The sequence below is a fragment of the Dasypus novemcinctus genome, chromosome 20, assembly GCF_030445035.2.
Source record: "Dasypus novemcinctus isolate mDasNov1 chromosome 20, mDasNov1.1.hap2, whole genome shotgun sequence".
NCBI lineage: Eukaryota > Metazoa > Chordata > Mammalia > Cingulata > Dasypodidae > Dasypus > Dasypus novemcinctus.
Window position 1 is genome coordinate 36,618,416 of NC_080692.1, and position 20,640 is coordinate 36,639,055.

The following is a 20,640-nucleotide window of genomic DNA, read 5'->3' on the forward strand; positions in this document are numbered from 1 at the left end:
AGATAACATGTTTATACATTACCAGTAATACAGAGGACTGTTGGTTTAGAACATTTATTTATTTATTTTCCATGAAGCACTCAAAGTTTAGGTCAGTGGGAAATAGTTTAATCAAAGAATTGTACATTTTCTTCCCACGAATCCTGCTTTGTATTAGGAAATGACATTGTGATCCATTCCACTACAAGTAAAATATTACAAAATATTTACACGAAAATACTTAAAATAACTCAAAACCCAAAAGCCAAGATGGGGTAAATAAACCATTTCCTCAGAATCTCTACTCCAGTGCCCACAGCACACGAGAGAGGAGAGTGAAAACAAATAAGTAACTAAGATCCCCCTGGTCACATGTTTCAAAAGAACTGGAGAGGAAAAGAAATGGGACGGAAATGGTGATATGAAAGGGAATGGATGTTAGCAGCATTGCTTCAATAGTCAATCTATTCTCAATGAAATGCCCTCTCTTATATGCAGTAAATTCTGACAAAGGGTAAACTTTAGGATATTCTTTGCACTGAAATTAGAAAACACCCTGACAGTGGAAGTAGCTCTTTCACCTATCCTTAACAAGAGCCTCTTCTTCCATGAACCACTGAAGTGAACAGAAGCCTGTAATCGTATCAAAAGCTGTCACAGCAGTCCTTCCATCTCTTTCATGAAAGCTTCATATACGTCATCCTTAGTTTGCACTGAGACAGGAACAGAAGGACCAGATTTGGGGGCTGCTTTGGCAAGAGGCACAGCAGAATCATCCTCTGACTTTCTTTGGGGAGCAGCAGTAGCCCCTTTATTCTCCCGACGTACCCTCAGTGCAGTGGGCACAAATCGAGTAATCTCTGCCTTGGGATTAGTGATCTGTGGCTTGGCACTGATGGTTGCTGTGGCTTTCTTCTCAATGGTGGCTGCACTGGTATCATCTGCCTTGGGTCGCTGAATCAAATTGGGTGGGGCACTTAAAACCCCTGGGTTAGGCAAGGGCGCTGGTGGGAAAAGCCCAGGTGGGGCAGGTCCAAGTGGAGGCACCAAAGGTGGGCGCATCATGCCAGGACGAGGTGGAGGGATACCTAAATGAAGAAAATAGGCAAAATGAACACAAGAACTATTAAAACTGAATTACTATTACGGATAGTAAAAAAACATAGGTTGACAATTTTTCTTAAATGGGCAGCAATTTACAGAAAACAAGCTGAACTTCATGTTGCTTGTTATCTGAAATTCAGGAAGAATATTCTGATAAGGAATATTTTATTATAAAACAATATTCACCTTCAGTGTGTATTCCTATAATTACAATAATCTATTTTTCTCCCTCCTTAAATAGTGTACTATTCTAAAACTTTAAAACTGACACAAACTGGTTTCAAGTCCTATTCAAATTTTATTTATATGTAGTATATATATTTTAGCTGTATAGGGAGATGCTACTGCATCTGAGGCTGGGAGATTGATCCCTTTACTTATTTCTATACCCCCAATACCCAGAAAAATAATTCAGTGGGCAGGAAATATAACTCCAACCAGTAACAGTCATTAAATGCACATGTACTAGGAATTAGAGACGCTGCTAATTATAATGTCATGATTATTCAAGAAGAATGCATGTATTATTGATGGTTCAGACACTCATCATATATCAAAAAATGCAGATTTAAAATTTTCTCCATATGCCACTTTTAAGATCAAATGTAAAGTATCATATTTCATGATATCTATGATGCCATTACTGATGACACAGATGCATTATCATTCCATATACCTCAAAGAAAGAAAGAAAGCCCTAGATGCGGAGCTTAAGAAGAGACCTTCACATTAAATCAGGACATTCATTGTTATAAACCAGAAACACCTGCCGCATATGAGAACACAAGGAAACCTATATGTCTAAATCCTGGCACTGGGTAAAGAGAGGGAAAATCTCCCCTGTGATTCTGAACTTTACAGTTTGTACTCATGCTGATTAATAGGGCAAATTCACAATTACAAGGAGAGCCCTAAAAAACATCTCAAATAAGAATATAATCCAAGTGGTCTCTGGCTGGGAGAAGTTCCCCAAGTGACAGGCAGTATCAAATGCAAATCCCTTCTCCAAGAATTCAATTTCAATCAGGCCCAAACCAGTTTAAACAAACAGATTATAAGATATTCCTTGATTTCAGGACACTGAAATGTGAAAATATGTCTCAGGGCAGATGACATATATACTTTAGACTAAGTTTTTGTCACAGAACTCAAAAGCTTCACCTGGAGGTGCAGGGGGAGGTAGCCTTGGTGGAGGTCCCCGAGGAGGAGGGCCAGGAGGCAGACCGGGAGGTGGACCAGGGGGAGGGCCAGGGGGTCGGCCTGGTGGAGGTCCTGGAGGTAAAAGTCGAGGCAAAGGCCCTCGGAGTCCTGGCATTCCAGGTGGTCTCAGGAATGGAGGAGCTCCTGAAAAGGGAAAAATATAAATCAAAGTCAAATATTCAAGAAGTAATAACTGGCACAAAAGCAACTCCAGTATAGTTTGATTTAACCTGAACTCAGATAACTTCAAAGATTGACTGAAACATGTGCAGGAATAGATTTCACTCAACAAATATCTAAGCACCAGAGATAGGGTGCTGAATGTTTTATAGATCCTTTCCCTCTTATTTCCTGGCACTGACAAAAAAACATAATCACAGCTTTGCACTGGAAATACACAAAAAAGAGAGGACATCTTAAATGGTTCTAGTACAAGTTGAGTCTGGACTATAACCTGAAACTCATTAAGATATAGACAAGTACCACTCTGCTTTAATCAGAACTCAATTTAAGGAAACTTAATAGGCTGATTTTAGGATGAGGGACAGGAATCATACACAGCTAAGAGGTTCTATATGCTGTTTCAAACTGCAAAGGCTTTAATATTCTTAAGCAAAAGACCTTACAAAATAAAGACTGATCACTGTTTTCTTCAACTATAAAGATTACAGTGAAATCCAAATGTTCCCATTCTAAAAAAAGCATGACACAGTATTTACTGTATCCTATTCTCACCAATTTAGAACAGGGTCGACCAAGCATATGAAAAAGTAGTACTAGGCGGCAGACTTGGCCCAGTGGTTAGGGCGACCGTCTACCACATGGGAGGTCCGTGGTTCAAACCCCAGGCCTCTTTGACCCGTGTGGAGCTGGCCCATGTGCAGTGCTGATGCGCGCAAGGAGTGCCCTGCCCACGCAGGGGTTCCCCCGCGTAGGGGAGCCTCACGTGCAAGGAGTGTGCCCCATAGGGAGAGCTGCCCAGCGCGAAAGAAAGTGCAGCCTACCCAGGAATGGTGCCGCACACATGGAGAGCTGACACAACAAGATGACGCAACAAAAAAGAAAGATTCCCATGCCGCTGATAACAACAGAAGTGGATGAAGAAGCAGCAGCAAAGAGACACAGAGAACAGACAACCGGGGTGGGGGGGAAGAGGAAATAAATAAATAAATCTTAAAAAAAAGTACTAAAGAAAGCTTCAGACATATGCTCAAATTTCTGTCTGCTATAATCAGAAATAAAAAATCCTAAAAAAGAGCTTTTGAGAAAAACAGGGTGCTTTCAGATGTGCAATGAGTGGCAAACCATGTTTTAGGAATGAGCACATTTCACCTCTCCTTTCAGAATTCTTGATTTCTTAGCTACACTAGGAAGCAACAAAAAATATCAATACCCATGACATATGATATCTGCTGAAATGGCTCTGCTCTCTAACCTCATTTAATTTGAACATTTATTCACACTATGTAAGTGCTTACCTGGAGGTGGCCCAGGAGGAAGGCCTGTAGGTGGTCCAGGTGGCCGTAAAGGTGGTGCAGGTGGTGGTCCAAGAGGAGGTGGTCCAGGCATGGGAGGTGCTTGTATCTGAGAAGGAGGAACAGACTGTGGAGGAGCCTGCTGTTGTGAAGAAGCTGTAGATGTGCCGTCAGAAAGAGATTCTTCTTTATGCTGTTTTTGTGACTGCTTTTCTGCTTCAGAATCATCAGAATCATCATCATCATCATCCTCTGAAAATTCCTCTACTTCTCGTCCCTCCTCTGGGATTTCCTGACCTGAAAGAAATTTCAAACCAGGTTAAGTAGAGTTGATTCATTTTTTGTACAGTCTACAGAACAGAAATATGACTGATACATGCTTTCTTAAAATTATGGCCAAATAGTCTTTTTCAATAGATGTGGAAGAGTCAAACAGTTTTCTACTCATCCATGCTAGCAGATATGCTATGCTAGCGTAGTAGATTGAATCCAGGCTTTAGAATAAGGCAGACCTGGATTTAAATGCTAGCTCAACCACTACTAGCTGTATAACTTTGGGCAACCTATGTTAATGTCTACAAGCCATAATTTTTGAAAAACAAGATTTTATTATTTATTGCAGGGTTGCTGAGATACTAAATATGTACATACATAAAGCAAATGGCACAAGAAAATATCAAAAGACAGTTCACTATTCTTGTTCTGCCTTACCTGCCATTCGAAGCATCATGGCTTGAAGAGGAGTCAGTTCCTTCATGTTCTTCTTTTTTTTCCTTGACTTTCCAGGCATATCTGCAAATCGTACACTCAGACCTAAAGGGATGGAGTAGGGATGTGGTGGGGACAGGGAATCAACAAAATTTAGTAAATGCTTACTGTGTAACCAACACTATGAAGTACCAGATATGACTGCTGCCACTAGATGGCAGTAGACAACTACAGGGGGAGAAAGCCACACTAAGGCTAGTAAATGAAGTGTCAACTAGTGGTAAATACATGCTATGGAAAAAATTAAAAATTCAGAGACTACTATTAATAAGCTTATGCCAATAAAATTGAAAACCCAAATTAAAATAATTAAGATCTACGAAATATAATTTCCTAGAACTCTGTTACTAAAACTACTAAAAGAAGTGATAAAACAAGAACATATAAATTGAAATGGTAGTCAAAGACTCTAACAGGCACTTGGCCCAAATAATTTTATGAGGGAATTGACTCAATCTTTCAAGTTAGAGAAACTTTCCTGTTAAAAGACAGGAAAAGATGGAATGCTATCCAACTCATGAAGCTAGTAAAAACCTAATATCAAACTAATTTACTGGCCCAAATAAAATAGAAGCAAATTGAATCCAACAGTTTTTAAAAAACCATTAATAGGCTTATAGGGTTGATGCCAGAAATGCACGATGATTCAACAATAGATAAGCCATTGATGTAAAAACTCACTATATTATTAGCTGAAAGAATGGATGTCAAATCATAGTTGGGACAGCCATTTTCAGTATGTCCGCACTGATAAATATATAAGGAAAACCAGCTTGCAGAGAAAGGGCAAAATACAACAGGCAGGAGACCATAAAATCCCTGAGAGCAACAGAACTGCTGTGGTTCTTAAGAGGATTGTATTTTCCAGTCTGAGTTCCACCCAAGAACCCTCTGTATTTTTTTGTTACCACCTTTTTGATCCAACCTGTTGGCTTTACTGGAACCATGTGATTCTTAATTACTATCAGGAGAAAAATTTATCATTATAATTACTGAAGACTGCATTGTAGGATACAAAAATAATCCCAAAAGAAGTTCTAAAACTACTGAAATGTGTCAGAACCACCATACAGTTAGATATGTAAAATCTAGAACGTAAAAAAACAATCTTGTCTTAAGAATCCAAGAAATTATAAGGTGAGTCATCTGTATTACTTTTAGTGCAAGAACAGTATACCATACTTATTTCATTTGTTTAGTGCCTATTACAACTCTCTAATAGATGCTTAAAATTTTATTGATTCAATGTCCATAATCACCCTTATTTAACCTAGTCTGAATCTGTAATAATCAAATAAACACATCCATAATGGACACAATGTTCCCATGAAACCACCTCAATTTCATTCACAGATGTACCTAAATTATAATTATGGTTCAGGCTCTTCTAAGATAACATGAACAAAGAAAAATCAAAGGGCTTCAAAAGAAGGTTTTTAAAAAACCAAACGAACCCAATGTATGTTTGATTTGGCAACATGTACTAGAATTACAGTGATACAGAGAAGACTGACATGGCCTCTGAAATAGGATGAAATGTAAATTCGTAATGCATTCCATATTAAATACTGGCTACTTACTATATGTGAAAACTTTGAAGTTTTAGAGATATAAAAATGAATAGAGCTAATAAGTCTATCAGAAAATACAGACTTTAAAAGCATAACTGTTATGAGAGACAAGGAAGGGCATTACATATTAATAAAAGGGATGATTCACCAGGAAGAAATAACTATATATATATGCACCTAACCAAATATTTATGCAATTAACCAGATGCCCCAAGATACATGAAGCAAACACTGGCAAAACTGAAGGGAGAAATAGACATCTCTACCATAATAGTCAGGAGACTTCAATACAACACTCTCAGCATTGGACAGAACACCTGGGCAGAGGATCAATAAAGAAACAGAGAGCTTGAATAATATGATAAATGGATTAAACCCAATAGACATATACAGGGCACTGCACCTCAAAAGAGCAGGGTATACATTTTTTTAAAGTGTTCATGGATCTTTCTCCAGGATAGACCATATGTTGCATTACAAAGCAGATCTCAATAAATTCAAAATAGAAATACAAAGTACATTCTCTGATCATAATGGAATAAAGTTGGAAATCAACAAGCAGCAGAAAAAGGGAAAATTCACATATATATGGAGATTAAACAACACAAATAATCAGTGGGTCAAAGAAGAAATTTCAAGAAAAATCAATACATATCTTGAGACAAAAGACAATGAGAATACAACATATCAGAACCTATGGGATGCCATGAAGACAGTGTGAAGAAGAAAATTTATAGCCCTCAATGCTTACATTAAAAAAGAGCTAAAATCAGTGACCTAACTACGCAGCTGGAGTTACTAGAAAAAGAACAGTAAACTAATCCCAAAGCAAATAAAAGGAATGAAATAACAAAGATCAGCGCAGAAATAAATGAAATTGAGAACAAAAAAAAAAAAAAAAAAGAATGAACAAAACCAAAGTTGGTTCTTTGAAAATATCAACAAAACCAACAAACCCATTGCTAGACTAAGAAAAAAGAAAGAAGATGCAAATAAATGAACTAAAAAATGAAATGGGGAACATTACCTACAGAAATGAGAGATCATAACAGGATACTATGAAAAACTTTATGCCAAAAACTAGACAATGTAGATGAAATGGAAAAATTCCTAGGAACCTACAAACAACCTACACTGACCCGAAAAGAAATAGAAGACCTTGACAAACCAATCACAAGTTAAGGGATTGAAACAGTCACCAAACAGCTCCCCAAAATGAAAAGCCCAGGACCAGACAATTTCACAGCTGAATTCTACCAAGCATTCAAAGATTTAATACCAATCTCACTTAAGCTCTTTAAAAAAATTGAACAAAAAGGAACGCTACCAAGCTCATTCTATAAAGCCAATATTACCGTAATACCAAAGCTAGATAAAGATATTACAAAAAAAGAAAATTACAAACCCATTTCTCTAATGAATATGATGGAAAAATCCTCAATAAAATACTTGCTAAGTGAATCCATCAACACATTAAAAGAATTATTCATTATGATCAAGTGGGTTTTATACCAGGCATGTAAGGCTGGTTCAACACAAGAAATCTATCAGCATAATACACCACTTTACTAAATCAAAGAAGAAAAACCACACAATTTTATCAACTGATGCAGAAAGGGCATTTGACAAAATACAGCATCCTTTCTTTATATAAAAATACTACAAAAAATAGGAATTGAAGGAAACTTTCTCAGCATGATAAAGTCCATATATGAAAAACCCACAGCTAACATTATACTCGATGGTGAAAGACTGAAAACTTTCCTGTTGAGATCAGGACAAGAGAAGGATACCCACTGTTACCACTGCTGTTCAATATAGTGCTAGAGGTTCCAGCTAGAACAATCAGGCAAGAAAAAGAAATAAAAGGCATCCAAATCAGAAATGAAGAATTAAAACTTTCACTATTCGCAGATGATATGATTGTACATTAAGTCCTGAAAAATCTACAACAAAGCTGCTAGAGCTAATAAATGATTTCATTAGAGTGTGATGATACAAGATCAATATACAAAAATCAGTGGTGTTTCTATACACTAGTTATGTGCAATCTGAGGAGGAAGTCAGGAAAAAAATTCCATTTACAATAGCAACCAAAAGAATCAAATATTCAGAAATAAACTTAACTAAGGATGTAAAGCACTTGTATTCCAAAAACTATAATACATTGCTAAAAGAAAAAAGACCTAAATAATTGGAACAACATTCCATGCTCATGGATTGGAAGACTAAATATCATTAAAATGTTGGTTCTGCCCAAACTGATATACAGATTCAATACAATCCCAATAAAAATTCCACCAACATTTTTTAAACAGATGGAAAACACAATTATCACATTCATCTGGAAGGGTAAGAGGCCCCAAATAACCAGAACCATCTTAGAAAGGAAAAGGGAAGTTGGAAGATACTCACTTCTAGACTTTAAATCATATGACTTAGATAGAGTGGTAAAAACAGCATGGTATTGGCAAAAAGATAGACACACAGACCAATGGAACTGAATTGATAGTTCAGAAATAGACTTTCACTTCTATGGCCAAGTGATTCTTGACAAGCCTGTGAAACCCACCCAGCTGCAACAAAATAGTTTATTTAAGAAATGGTGCTGGGAGAACTGGATATCCATAGCCAAAAGAAAGAAAGAAAACCTCTATCTCACACCTTATACAAAAATTAACTCAAAATGGAACAAAGACCTAAATATAAAAGCAAGTACAATAAAGCTCCTAGAATAAAATGCAGGGAAACATCTTCAAGACCTGGTGGTGGGTGGTGGATTCTTAAACCTTACAACAAAAGAACAAGCAACTGAAGAAAACATGGATAAAAGGGACCTCCTCAAACTAACATGGGAAAACTACAATGGATGTGACCTAAAAACTATGGTTAACAGCCAATACCATAAAATTCTTACATCAATGCCAAAAATGTACTGTGTTGACAATGGAAGTGTACAGAAAAGTGTGCCAAATGTACGTTATGGACCATGGATGTTAGTAATAGTCTGATGATATTAGCTCATAATCTATAACAAATGTTCCACCAGTGCGGTATGCTGGCGAAGGGGTGTTGTATGGAAAAGCTACATATGTGTATGATAGTTTTGCAAGTTCACAACCTCTGTAATAAAAAAATATTTTTAAAAAATAGTGTGGGTTGGGGAAAAATACACCAAACGTAAGACAGGGACTCTAGTTGGTAGTACTATTTTGACAATGTTCTTGCATCGTTTGTAACAAATGTTTCACAACAATGCAAAGTGTTGGTGGAGGGGTAATGTCTAAGACCCCTATATGATGTTATGTATGTTTATTTTGTAAGTTCACAATCTTTACTATACACTTATTGTTTATTCATGTTCATGTATGAATTCAACAAAAAATATATTTAAAAAAATGAAGAGAGCTAGGATCCCTGCTTTCAAAGAGCTCACAATTACTTTCACAGATCTGTTAATAAATTAGGACCTTTTACTTATGACCTATTGATCAACACTGTGGAGCTTTCATATGCACATACCTGACTTTTTTTCTTCATTGTTGTCTCTCTCATTATCATCACGGTGCACAAATTCATCCCCCTCACTTTCTCCATCTGATCTGTCAGTGTCACTGTCATCAGTGCTGTCATCATGCTTATCCTGATCCATGTCCTCAGGATAGCCATCATCCTCACTGGTGCTGGAAACATCATCATCATGACCTCGCTGAGCTAAAAAAGCGGGAAGGGAGCATGGAAGAACTAGCATGACTGGATTCTCCACTACTTGGTGTGTTGGTGGTATAGTGGTGAGCATAGTTGCCTTCCACTACATGGCAGCCAGAAGTAAGAAAAACATATGTTCACTACTTAACTCAGAATATAGCAGCTTATTTGTTCAAACAAATTTTTGTATATCTATATAATTTGGCCATATTTCCATTTGGCAATAGTTTTAAAATCTCCCATTTGGTAATGTAAGATTTAAAAAAAAGTGTTCAAAATTGAAAACAAATTCCATTTAGAAACAATTATGTATATACACATATAATCACTGACTGCATACATGGATACCTTAATCTGATGACCATAAAGCTGAAAGGGAAACAGATGTCCAAGTGTTAAGAGACTGGTAAAAAGTGACATCTCTAAGAGATCCTAATTTAAAATGCAAGAAACATTTCTATACTTTGTTATGCATGGTGCTTTTACTTGACTTGGGCAGATAATATCAGGTATCCATCTGTATATATTAATCTACCTAATAGCCCCCTTTATTTCCTAAATTCTAAGGGTAGTCAACAATATGTTAAACCAGGCCAGCACAAAAACTGACAGTGGAAAGATTAAGAGCAAAAGAAACATAGCCACCCCTTACCAAGTTCAGGACTATATAACATATCTTCATCTCTCCTACGAGGAGGAAGATCTAGGGCAAAGCCCACTTTACGGCCATACATCTGCAAGACTTGAGGAGGAGGTGGACCAGGGGGAGGACCAGGAGGTTTTCTGCCAGGGGGCAAACGTGGAACACCATGTCCAAGAAGAGGAAGTATAGAAACTGCCCGAGTTGGAGGTCTGCAAAGACAATTTTACAGTAATTATACAACAGAAATGAGATATTTAATACCTTCTAAACAATTTTCAAGGGATTTCATATTTTTCAATTAATCAAATGAGGCAATGTTTACAGCCACATTGTCTTTTATTTCCCACTGCAATAATTTTGGCACTGGACAGATAAGAGGGGCTTTTAATAAATACTCTGACTATATTACTGCTGTCTTACCCATAGGCTGAAGTCTTCTTAAGGATGGAAGGTGGCTGGGCACCAGGAAGTGGAATGTCCTGGATCAAGATGTTGGAAGGAGCATGGGGCATATCTGGCAAAGGAATACTTTCAACTTCCACGTGCTGAGCATTCTGAAATATAGATAATCTTTCAATAGTATTGATAAAAGAGTAATCCACAAAACACTAAAATCAATGTCAGCTGTTTTATTAACCTGGATTTGCTTTCTAATTATGAAAAACAAAAAACAAAAACCAAAACAAGAATGAAAAACCTCAAGTCATTACTTCCAAAGACTGTAAAAGAATTGCAATTATCTTCTCTAAAAGCTGTTTTATTCCCCCTTATTATCATTTGTTTCTCTTTTATAAATGATTTGAAAAAGCTGTTTAGAGAAGTTTAAAAGAATTTGACATCAAAGCCATCCTATTTAATATTCTGGCTAGAAGAACACTGTATGTGTATAAAACAAAACAAAACCCAAACTTAGAAATAGTATATTTTCAGTGATAAAGTACTTGAGCTCAAAATTATGGTCTGGGGTGAATCTCTACCATGTACTAGCTGTATGACAATGAGCAAGTTATAATACTTTTTTTTTTTTTAATTTATATCTCTCCCCCACCTCATTGTTGTACTGTAATACTTCATCATAGTTTCCTTAACTGTAAAATGGGGGCCATACTGCCTACTTAACAAAAAAATTAAACCATTAGGAGTTTTTCTTACATTAAAAAATTCTGAAGCAAAATTTATAATGAAATGTACAAATTAAGTAAATTTTGGCAAATCCATATATCCAGAAAGTTCCCTTATGCCTGTTCCTAATCAATCCCTGATCTGTCTCAAAGCAACCATTGTTAGTTTTCTTCCATAAATTAGTTTTGTCTGTTTTAGATTTCATACTAATGGAATTAGAACTATGAAAGGAGCTGAACATGTTTTCTGAGATTTATCCATGCTGTTTTATCAGTATCATTCCTTTTTCTTGCTGAGTAGTATTTATTCATTACCCTACTGATGAAATTATCATGAGGAAGTTCAACATGATCAATTCTATTTACCTTTTGAAAGCAAATTTAAGTATGACTTTTAGTTTATCTATTAAAAGAAATCTGATTACCTTGACAGCATCAAAATACTGGCTAAGTTGAGCCCTCTTCTGTTCATATTCTACTTCTAACTTTCTCAATTCTTTGTAAATATCTGGATTCTCCTTTTCGTAGAGTCGTAGAATACGTTCAAAGGTTTCACGCAGCTTTTTACGTTTGTCTTTCAGCACCTTCTCATTTAACTGTGGCTGTTGCACAGGGTTAAATTCTGAGAGTAAAAGCAGGTTATAGAATGAAACATACAAAAAGATCACTTCATCTATGTATTAACAGGTTATGTAATTTCATAAAACCTCCTGCTATGCTAAAAATTTTTATAAGAGCTCAAGACACGAGATACATAGTTTTTCAGATACATTCTTTTCAATATTACTCAAAACAACTAAACATTAAAAATTCAACCCTTTAAAAATGACCATTAGTTTTACCTTTTCTGAGAAATATTACTTAAACATCATCACTGTAATAAAGATAAATTTTCACTCCTTGTGACAGTTTGAAGTTATTTTATGAATTCCAAAAAGCAAAAGATTATGTTGCTGAGCTAAGATCCTCTGATTGGACTACATCAATGAGGTGTGAGCCAGCTTGGGTCTCTGCCCTCCTGCTGGGTCTGATATAAACAGAGATACAGAGAGACATACACAGAGAAAGGGAGGCCTACCATGTGAGAGGGAGGCCCGCAGGAAAACAGAGAAAGCCCAAGAGGCTGAGAGAGGTCCTGGAGCAGCTCAAGGCTGAGATGAGCTCTGCCATATGCCTGATCATCATGTGGCAGGATACCAGGACCAAAAGTAGCTGACTTTGGCAAGAAAGCATCTCTGAAGATGTCTTGATTTAGACATTTCATGGCCTTGGAATTGTAATCCTTTACCCCAAATAAATCCCCTCTATAAAAGCCAACTCATTTCTGGTACTTTGCTTTGACAGCCCTGTAGCAAATTAAGACATTCCTCAATGCTGAAAATTTGATATAGTGCAGTTCAGGACAGACCTGGGTTTGCATAATGCCTCCCTCATTTAGTTTGAGATCTTGGGTACTTTACTTGAACTCTGAGTCTCAGTTTCCTCATCTAGAAAAATGATATCAACTACTTCAAAACAAAGCTGTGATGATTAAGTGGTATCATAAAATATCCAGTGGTGTCTGGATCATCATAGGCACCTAAATACTATTTTTATAATGGACTCATCATTTTTGTCTAGCTATCATACAATGCTTGCTCTCTTCAACTGATCATGTGTCAACATGGGGTTAGCACAAGACCCAAGACTGTCTGGGGTCAATCCAAGCCCCCATGCCCTTTGCCAGTTTTTGACTTGGTGGGATTTCAAATATAGATGTGGGAGAGAGAAGCTCTCACATTCTTTTCTGGAAGTGTTAAATAGGGATAAAATAAATCTAGAGCCACTGATGACCTGACTCCTAGCCACCACTAATGCCACACACACCCTACCTTACATCGGAAAGATAAGTTTCTATCAGCGTATGGAAGGAAGCTAATAAAGAGCAGTTGGCTTCCCTCTGGGATTTCCCAATTATGGGAGCCAATATATATATGCTCTTTTCTGCTTAGTTTGTGTTGAGTTTTATAAACTTTAAGCATAGCCTTAATGAAGAGTATTCCCTTGAAGAATAACAAGTTTGCTTACCTTCTTTCCCAATCATATTAACTATTAACCTTGATTTATTCAAATCCGCGAAGTACACTTTTATATTATACTATTTCAACTGTAACCTAATGAAATAAAGTGTTAAAATGCCTGTTTTTTGTTTTTTTTGTTTTTTTAATAGGCCAAATTTTATTCTTTATTTTGGCTGCCTCACCAAATAGGTAGCAAGGAGAGTATGTATAAATGCAAAAACAAATCAAGGAAGACAGCATTTTAAAATTATTTTTATCTACATAATTATAAAATTTAGAGCTCATCGAGACTACCTAAATTGGTTTTAACTATATAACTGTAACTAACCCCCCCCCCAACATTTGCTGCGTAATCCCACATAAGGCCTTGATAATTATGACCTTCATTTCTAAACTAACTTTGAAAATTATTAAATTTAATTAATGGTGTGCCTCTATATTTTAGTGGCAAAATCTAACGCATTTTATTTTAAATATGGTAAAAAGGATACCATATTTTTGAATTACTGATTTTATGTGAATAAGATACGTTTGATATTTTATAGTTATACTGGAGTATAATAGCTAAAAATAACTGCCAAAAACATATTTCTAAAATCTGAACTTATTTGCGTCTCACAGAGTTGATCCATGTCCAAATTCCTTTTGAAGTCACCAGGAGGTCCACACTTGTATCAGCAAACTAACAAGGTGAGAACAAGGCCCATCACAAATTAACTCTGATTCTAAAGATGTTATGAAAATTGGTTTTCTATACATACCTAGAGAAAAAAACATATTTGTTTTTTCCTAAGATATGATGAGACTATAAGCAATTTCTATATTTAGAAGGATTATCTCCACCCAAATCTATAAAATTACATTTTACTCTAATGATTACGCTCCTCCCTAAGCAATACTTGGGATTCATTATTTTCCTTCTGTGTGCCTAACATAAATGTGCCCAGTTAGGGAATCGAGCTTGTAACTCAGTTTTTGAACACAACCTGTTTTAAAGATGAACGTTTCTTTTCTGGAACACTGAACAGATCTTTAGCTATCAGGAGATGGAGTATCCCTGACTGAGAGATACTGCTGAGGTGTAATTAATGCATCGAAAATGCTCGGCAACACTTTCAAGCAAGTTTAAATTTAAAGCAAAGTAAATCCCACACTGCATTTCTATGTATTTGATTTCAAAGGGAATGCCTGAGTTTTAATGGCAGCTTTGCCACTTCACAGCAGTGTGACCTTGGAAAAGCTGCCTAATAAATAAGTAAATAAATAAACCTCCCTATGCCTCAGTTTTCAAATCTGTAAAATGGAGACAATACAGCTACCCTAAAAGGGTGTGAAGATTAAGTTAAAAAAAAAAAAAAAGCATGTGGAACAAAAAAACTGGTGCAGAGTGAGTTAACTACTTAATAAGCTCCCATTATTACTATTTACTATTATCTTCTCTTACAATAACATAAATCAGTTTTGGATCACCCTATGTCCTCACTGGTATTCAGACCAGAGGTAACAACTGGAACCACTAACAGATGAATTGTGAAAGATTTGGGATCATGCAGCTCTCCCACATTACTTTTAAAACCCTGTGATACCATAATCCCACATTTGATTATGACTGAAATTCTGAACTGCACTTATTGTATTGAGGGGTTCCACTGTATCCCTTACACTCACTTTAGTTTTCAGTTAATCGCAGAATTTTTGTTTGGGTATCTTTGTAAACAAAACTTGTAAATATCACTTTAAAATGCAATTTTAAAAAGGTGGCAGGAGACAGAAGAAATAGGATTGGCAAAAACTTGACAGCTAAAGAGCACATAGGTTTTAACTATTTTTGCATGCTTGAAAACATTCATTTAAAAAATGACAAGAAAACCACAAATGTTTTGAAGTTTAGAGAATGGATATTTCTGAGTTGGGATAAAATTTCAGTGGCAGTACTATACAGACAATTCTCAAGCAACTTAAGAATGCAAGGAAAGGGTAACATGCAGTTATCTCACATGATTTTAGTGATGACAAAGCAGTGAGTGATAGTCAAGATGCATTATGAGCTGACAATAAAATTATCCTATGAAATATGAAAAAGGGGTGGAGGACTCAATATATTTTATATAATTTGATTTTAAGCATTTAGTAGTTTTTTTACATCCTTACAAAATGGACAAATTATCTCTGGCTCTTCTCATTGGAAAACTTGGAAACTGTCTTATATTCATGGCAACCTAACAGGAAAAATGGGAAATTGCCTTAATTCATAGTGGCCTAATATTTAGATTTATATGGTAGCAGTCAACATTAAAAAAACAAAACAGAAACAAACAAGCAGACAACAAGCAAAAACAACAAGTAAGACAACGAGCAAGGAGCATATATGGCTCTAGCATTTGAGCACCTGACTCCCACATGGGAGGTCCCTGGTTTGGTCCTTAGTGCCTCCTAAAGAAGAGACATCCAGCAAAAACCAAAAGCAATAAGTAGACAGGAAAACAAACAAACAAACAACAATGACATAAAAGGTGATTTCATAAATCAAATTTCAGTCTTCTCTCAAGAAATGAGCTGGCCAAACTGGGTTTCATTATTGCATAACAAAAATTAGCTGAAGCTAAAAATAGCTTTCCTCCTATTTTAGGACATGGATTCTCCTGTTTGCAATAGCCCACCCCCACCATTCTCCGACACTAGTGTTAAATTGTACCATGCTTTTCTGTTTTTCTTATGCCACGGCTGTTTCAGTAATTACCTACTGTGTATCTGTTACACCTGCTAGAAAAATCTAGCCTTTTTATTAAATTCTTACCCATTTCATCCAATTTCTCCATGTCCCGGATAATCTGCTTGGGATCCTTCATCTTCAAAACTGCAGCTCGTACCATCATGCGTTGTTTTTTGTTCTTAAAAAATGAAAGAAGTGCAGAATGTGAAGAGTTTGGACATTCATGAATTTTTATTTTAATTTGCTTTAAGAATCTAGTTAAACTAAATTCAGTTCAACCAACTCCTTGATTTATGACTATTTGCTTTAGTAACCAGAAACAGAGCTATGTAATATTTTTGCTCCCAAATGTTTTAGAACAAAAAATAAAAACGAATTTTAAAAAAAGTTTCAATTTTTGTCAAAAAGATAAAATGTTATTTATGAAATATGCTTTTTAGGAGAGAATTATTTCAACTCTGTGAACTCTTCAGCACTTACTTAAAACACTTATTTTTTTTTTAAAGGTTTATTTATTTATTTAATCCCCCCCCCCCCCCCCCCGTTGTCTGTTCTCTGTGTCTATTTGCTGCGTCTTGTTTCTTTTTGTCCGCTTCTGTTGTCCTCAGATGCACGGGAAGTGTGGGTGGCGCCATTCCTGGGCAGGCTGCACTTTCTTTCGCGCTGGGCGGCTCTCCTTACGGGGTGCACTCCTTGCGCGTGGGGCTCCCCTACGCGGGGGACACCCCTGCGTGGCATGGCACTCCTTGAGTGCATCAGCACTGCGCATGGGCCAGCTCCACACGGGTCAAGGAGGCCTGGGGTTTGAACCGCCGACCTCCCATGTGGTAGACGGACGCCCTAACCACTGGGCCAAGTCCGTTTCCCAACACTTATTTTTTAAGTTTCTTTTTTTTAAACAAAGGTTGCAACTAAATTCTAAAACTATTAGATTAAAGCTTTTCAGGGTTTAATGCTAAACAATAAAACAAGAAAACATGAGAAAAACTATTAAACATCTGAGTTTCTTCAATGTGCTATAAAGAATGACATTAAAAAATAAATTCTTTTTTACTCTTCAGAAGAGCTTTGCCAAAAATGCCAGTTACCTATTCAAGAAGATGAATTTACAAAGCTCTTTTGCTCTACCTTTACTTCCTTCCACTAATTTGGCAACTTTTAACAAAGGCAGTTATGTTTTAATAAACAGCAAAAAAGAATTATTTTCAAAAGTATTTAACTCACTGAAAAAGGTAATCAAAAGATTATAACCCATTGTGAACTTATCTACAAAGTTATTCCATCAAATTACAGTACTTTGACTTAGTAAATTTTATAGTTTGTCATAAGAAGCAATAAAGTATATTTTCTAGCAAATAATTGGAAATGTTATTTTGAAATTCATTAATCCCAAATAACAAGATATGCCAAATAATACATAAGGTAACATAAGATGCTTGTGAAACTATACCTTCTTTAATTCTCTTTTCCGGGCTTCCTTTCCTAAAAAGTGAGAAATAAAACTTTAAATTCATGAACATTATTACTGTTTCCATTTTATACAACTTTCACCCTGAAAGGACCTTAATTTCCATATTTTAGGTTAGAACACATAATATCCGAGTTTTAAAAACCTATAGCAGGGTTTTACAATTGTGGCTCCACTGACACTGGGGGTCTGAATAATTTTTTGTTGTGGGAGACTGTCTCACATTGTAGAATATTTAGCAGCATCCCTGGCCACTACTTACTAGGGTGCCAAAAGTAACTGTGACAACGAAAAATTCCTGAGGCATTTTTAACTTTCTTAAAAATTTAGAGTCTGAAGGAGAAGGATAGCATAATATACTAAATGAGAGCTTACAAAGCTAATTTGTCCAAAAAGAAAGCTTTAAGCCAATTTTAACTGCCCCTGCAAATCAATCAAACTTAAAATGTCATATGGATACTGATTTTTTGCATCTTTAAAGTTTAAATCACGTACCCAGAAGAACACTGGTTAACCTTATACAACTGATTTCTATCACTGCTGATCTTGCCCTTATGTCACAATGAAATAGATTCCCCAATGCCTGCAGTTTTTGCCACTTCTTAACATTTGCTTTATCACTGCACAATTAGTGGATACTTACGGGCCTGGTCTGTGGGGTTCATAAATTTTCCACTCTTGGTGGATGATGTAGATCTCCGTCCCATGTTTAAAATCTGTATCGTTTACTTGTTTAAAAAAAAAAACACACAAAACCTGAAGAGACAAAAGAAATAGCTTATATTTTCCTGTATTTATAAAATTTCTTCCTTTCTAGAGTCCCTAACTAATCTCTGACAAGTAATACTCTTGATTTTTTTTTTGAGATCCTGTTTTTTCTCTAAAGTCAAATTTAGTGTCCAAGAAAAATGGCCTCAACTTTCCTGCCAACGAAAAATTAGATCTTTAATGCTCATTAGAAAATCACCAATTTAATTAATTTTTAAAAATCCCATCACAACATTGACTGTTGATAGAAAAAAAACAACCAGAAAATGTTTCAACAACAAGGCACAAACCATGAACATGGGAAGCCATTCATTAGTCATTTCCCTATATCCTCCCTTTATTTACATGTAGTATGAAAAAAAATAGGTTAATGAAATCTGGGCTAAAAGACAAACAGCCTGCTCACCTATGTCTCTGCATAGTTTTTCTTGGTATGTATGCTCCCACACCCCTGAGACAGTAAAAAACTCATTAACTTAATTCAAATTTATTTCTAATTTATATTTAGTTTTGATTCTCAATTAAAAATGCAAGTACTCAAAATTAGTACTATGTAAAGGAGCTTTCATAAACTTCAATTTTCACTGATATATATTTTCCTTACTAGTACCTGTTTGATTCCTGATTTGTATTTTTTAAAGTACCTGACTGGGATAATTGTGTCTGAGGGAAAATTTGTTAATCTAAATTTCTTATTCTATTTCAAATGAATGAGGTCTAACTTTGTGAAACTCTCCAATGATTAACATGGACAAATTTCCTCTCTTTAGAAAATCGGCACTAAAAGAGTGGAAGGGGTAATCATGAGGTAAATTTCTGGTGGATTATATAAGATATCCTCACTCTTCTCCTTTATAAAGGCTTTGTCAGTCCACTTGATTACAATTAATATCTCTTTCAGCAAATGTTCAATTGACCTGATTTCTGCTAGATGCTGCAGAACTGTTCTAGCAGCAATGAATTTGGCCTGTCAGTGTTACTTTCTCAGGAAAAAAACAGAAAACAACAACAAAAACCCCACAACGGTGAGGGGGAAGGAACAAGCAAACTGAGTGCAAACAGAAGCTCCCATATCTTCGATGGCCTCCATCTCTTTTGCTTTCTTCTCCCAATTATCATCACGCTCGTGTTTTAACTCTTCTCTCCAACTAAAACATAAAACCGACACGACTTATACTGAATCTTTACAAAACCCCCTGGAGGCTGGTCTGCCCTCACTAAGTCAAACAGAGACGTGGGGGAATCAGGCCAGCAAACCGTCGTAACTCTAATCAGCCAAAGAGGCTGCAGCGGGTCGGGGTCCAGGTCGGCAACAGCAGCAGCAACTGCCGAAACCATAACGGCGGTTGACCCTGACTCGAGCTGCAAGAAGGTGTCAAACCTAGGACAACCGGTCAACGTGCACAAGAGGCGTCGCTAACCCAGCCGGATGAAGCCGGCCGCTCAAGTACCGCAAACCCAGCAGTTTCAGGCCGCGGGATCCCTCAGTTCGCGACCTGAGAGACTCCAACAGCGGCGAGGAAGAGCGGGGCAGAGGGGCCTGGCGTTCCGAGGCAACCGTGCGGGATCGAAGAAGGGACGGGAGAAGTGAAGAAGCGGAGCGGAACCATCCGTACACTCACACTTCTGCTGAATTCCCGGGACTTCTAGAGGCGAGGTATGGGCGGTTTCTGGCCTCTTTTACTTTGTAGGGGTCTTCACCTCGGCCCCTCGGTCAGCCCTCAGCCACCGCCATCTTGAAACCTCGCGCTCCTCCGCCATCCTTACGTCACTTCCGGTACCTTTGGGCCGCAGGTCTCTTGGCGTTTCTCTGTCCTGGGCCGGTCGATAATACCCAGTAGCACCAGGACCAGGGTTGCTTCCGCTCCAATACAATACTGAATTGATTGGTTGTCTGCTAAGAGCCCGCCCTCCTCACGAAGGCTCCCCGTCTAGAGACACTTCCCAAGTCCTATAGGGATAATAAAAGGGAAGCGGGACAGATATCTGATTGGTTGACGGGAAGTCTGTCCTGCCCCTCACGCTAGAGGCATCCTGACCTAATTTCCGGGAACGCCAGTTT

The 20,640-nt window shown here is 36.9% G+C and overlaps 1 protein-coding gene and 1 non-coding gene across 4 annotated transcripts; one reads left to right on the forward strand and one right to left on the reverse strand.

Moving 5' to 3' along the window:
• Window positions 1–38: 38 nt before the first annotated feature.
• WBP11 (WW domain binding protein 11) lies at window positions 39–20,415 on the reverse strand. 3 transcript variants are annotated; one of them, XM_004460318.5, is made up of 12 exons: window positions 20,201–20,415; window positions 18,454–18,566; window positions 17,793–17,824; window positions 16,427–16,520; window positions 11,995–12,191; window positions 10,869–11,002; window positions 10,458–10,657; window positions 9,620–9,811; window positions 4,470–4,571; window positions 3,762–4,055; window positions 2,245–2,427; window positions 39–1,067 (listed from the first exon to the last, which is right to left on the reverse strand). In XM_004460318.5, the coding sequence occupies exons 2-12, from the start codon at window positions 18,515–18,517 to the stop codon at window positions 634–636; spliced, it is 1,926 nt and encodes a 641-aa protein (XP_004460375.1). In that variant the 5' UTR covers window positions 18,518–18,566; window positions 20,201–20,415; the 3' UTR covers window positions 39–633. The 3 variants fall into 3 exon arrangements, with proteins under 3 accessions (XP_004460375.1, XP_023445121.1, XP_058138810.1); XM_023589353.3 differs by having other exon boundaries at window positions 20,195–20,354; XM_058282827.2 differs by having other exon boundaries at window positions 20,075–20,324.
• Window positions 5,990–6,092, forward strand: LOC111764601 (U6 spliceosomal RNA). Its single transcript, XR_002797175.1, has one exon. It is a non-coding gene; the product is annotated as a U6 spliceosomal RNA (small nuclear RNA).
• Window positions 20,416–20,640: the final 225 nt, after the last annotated feature.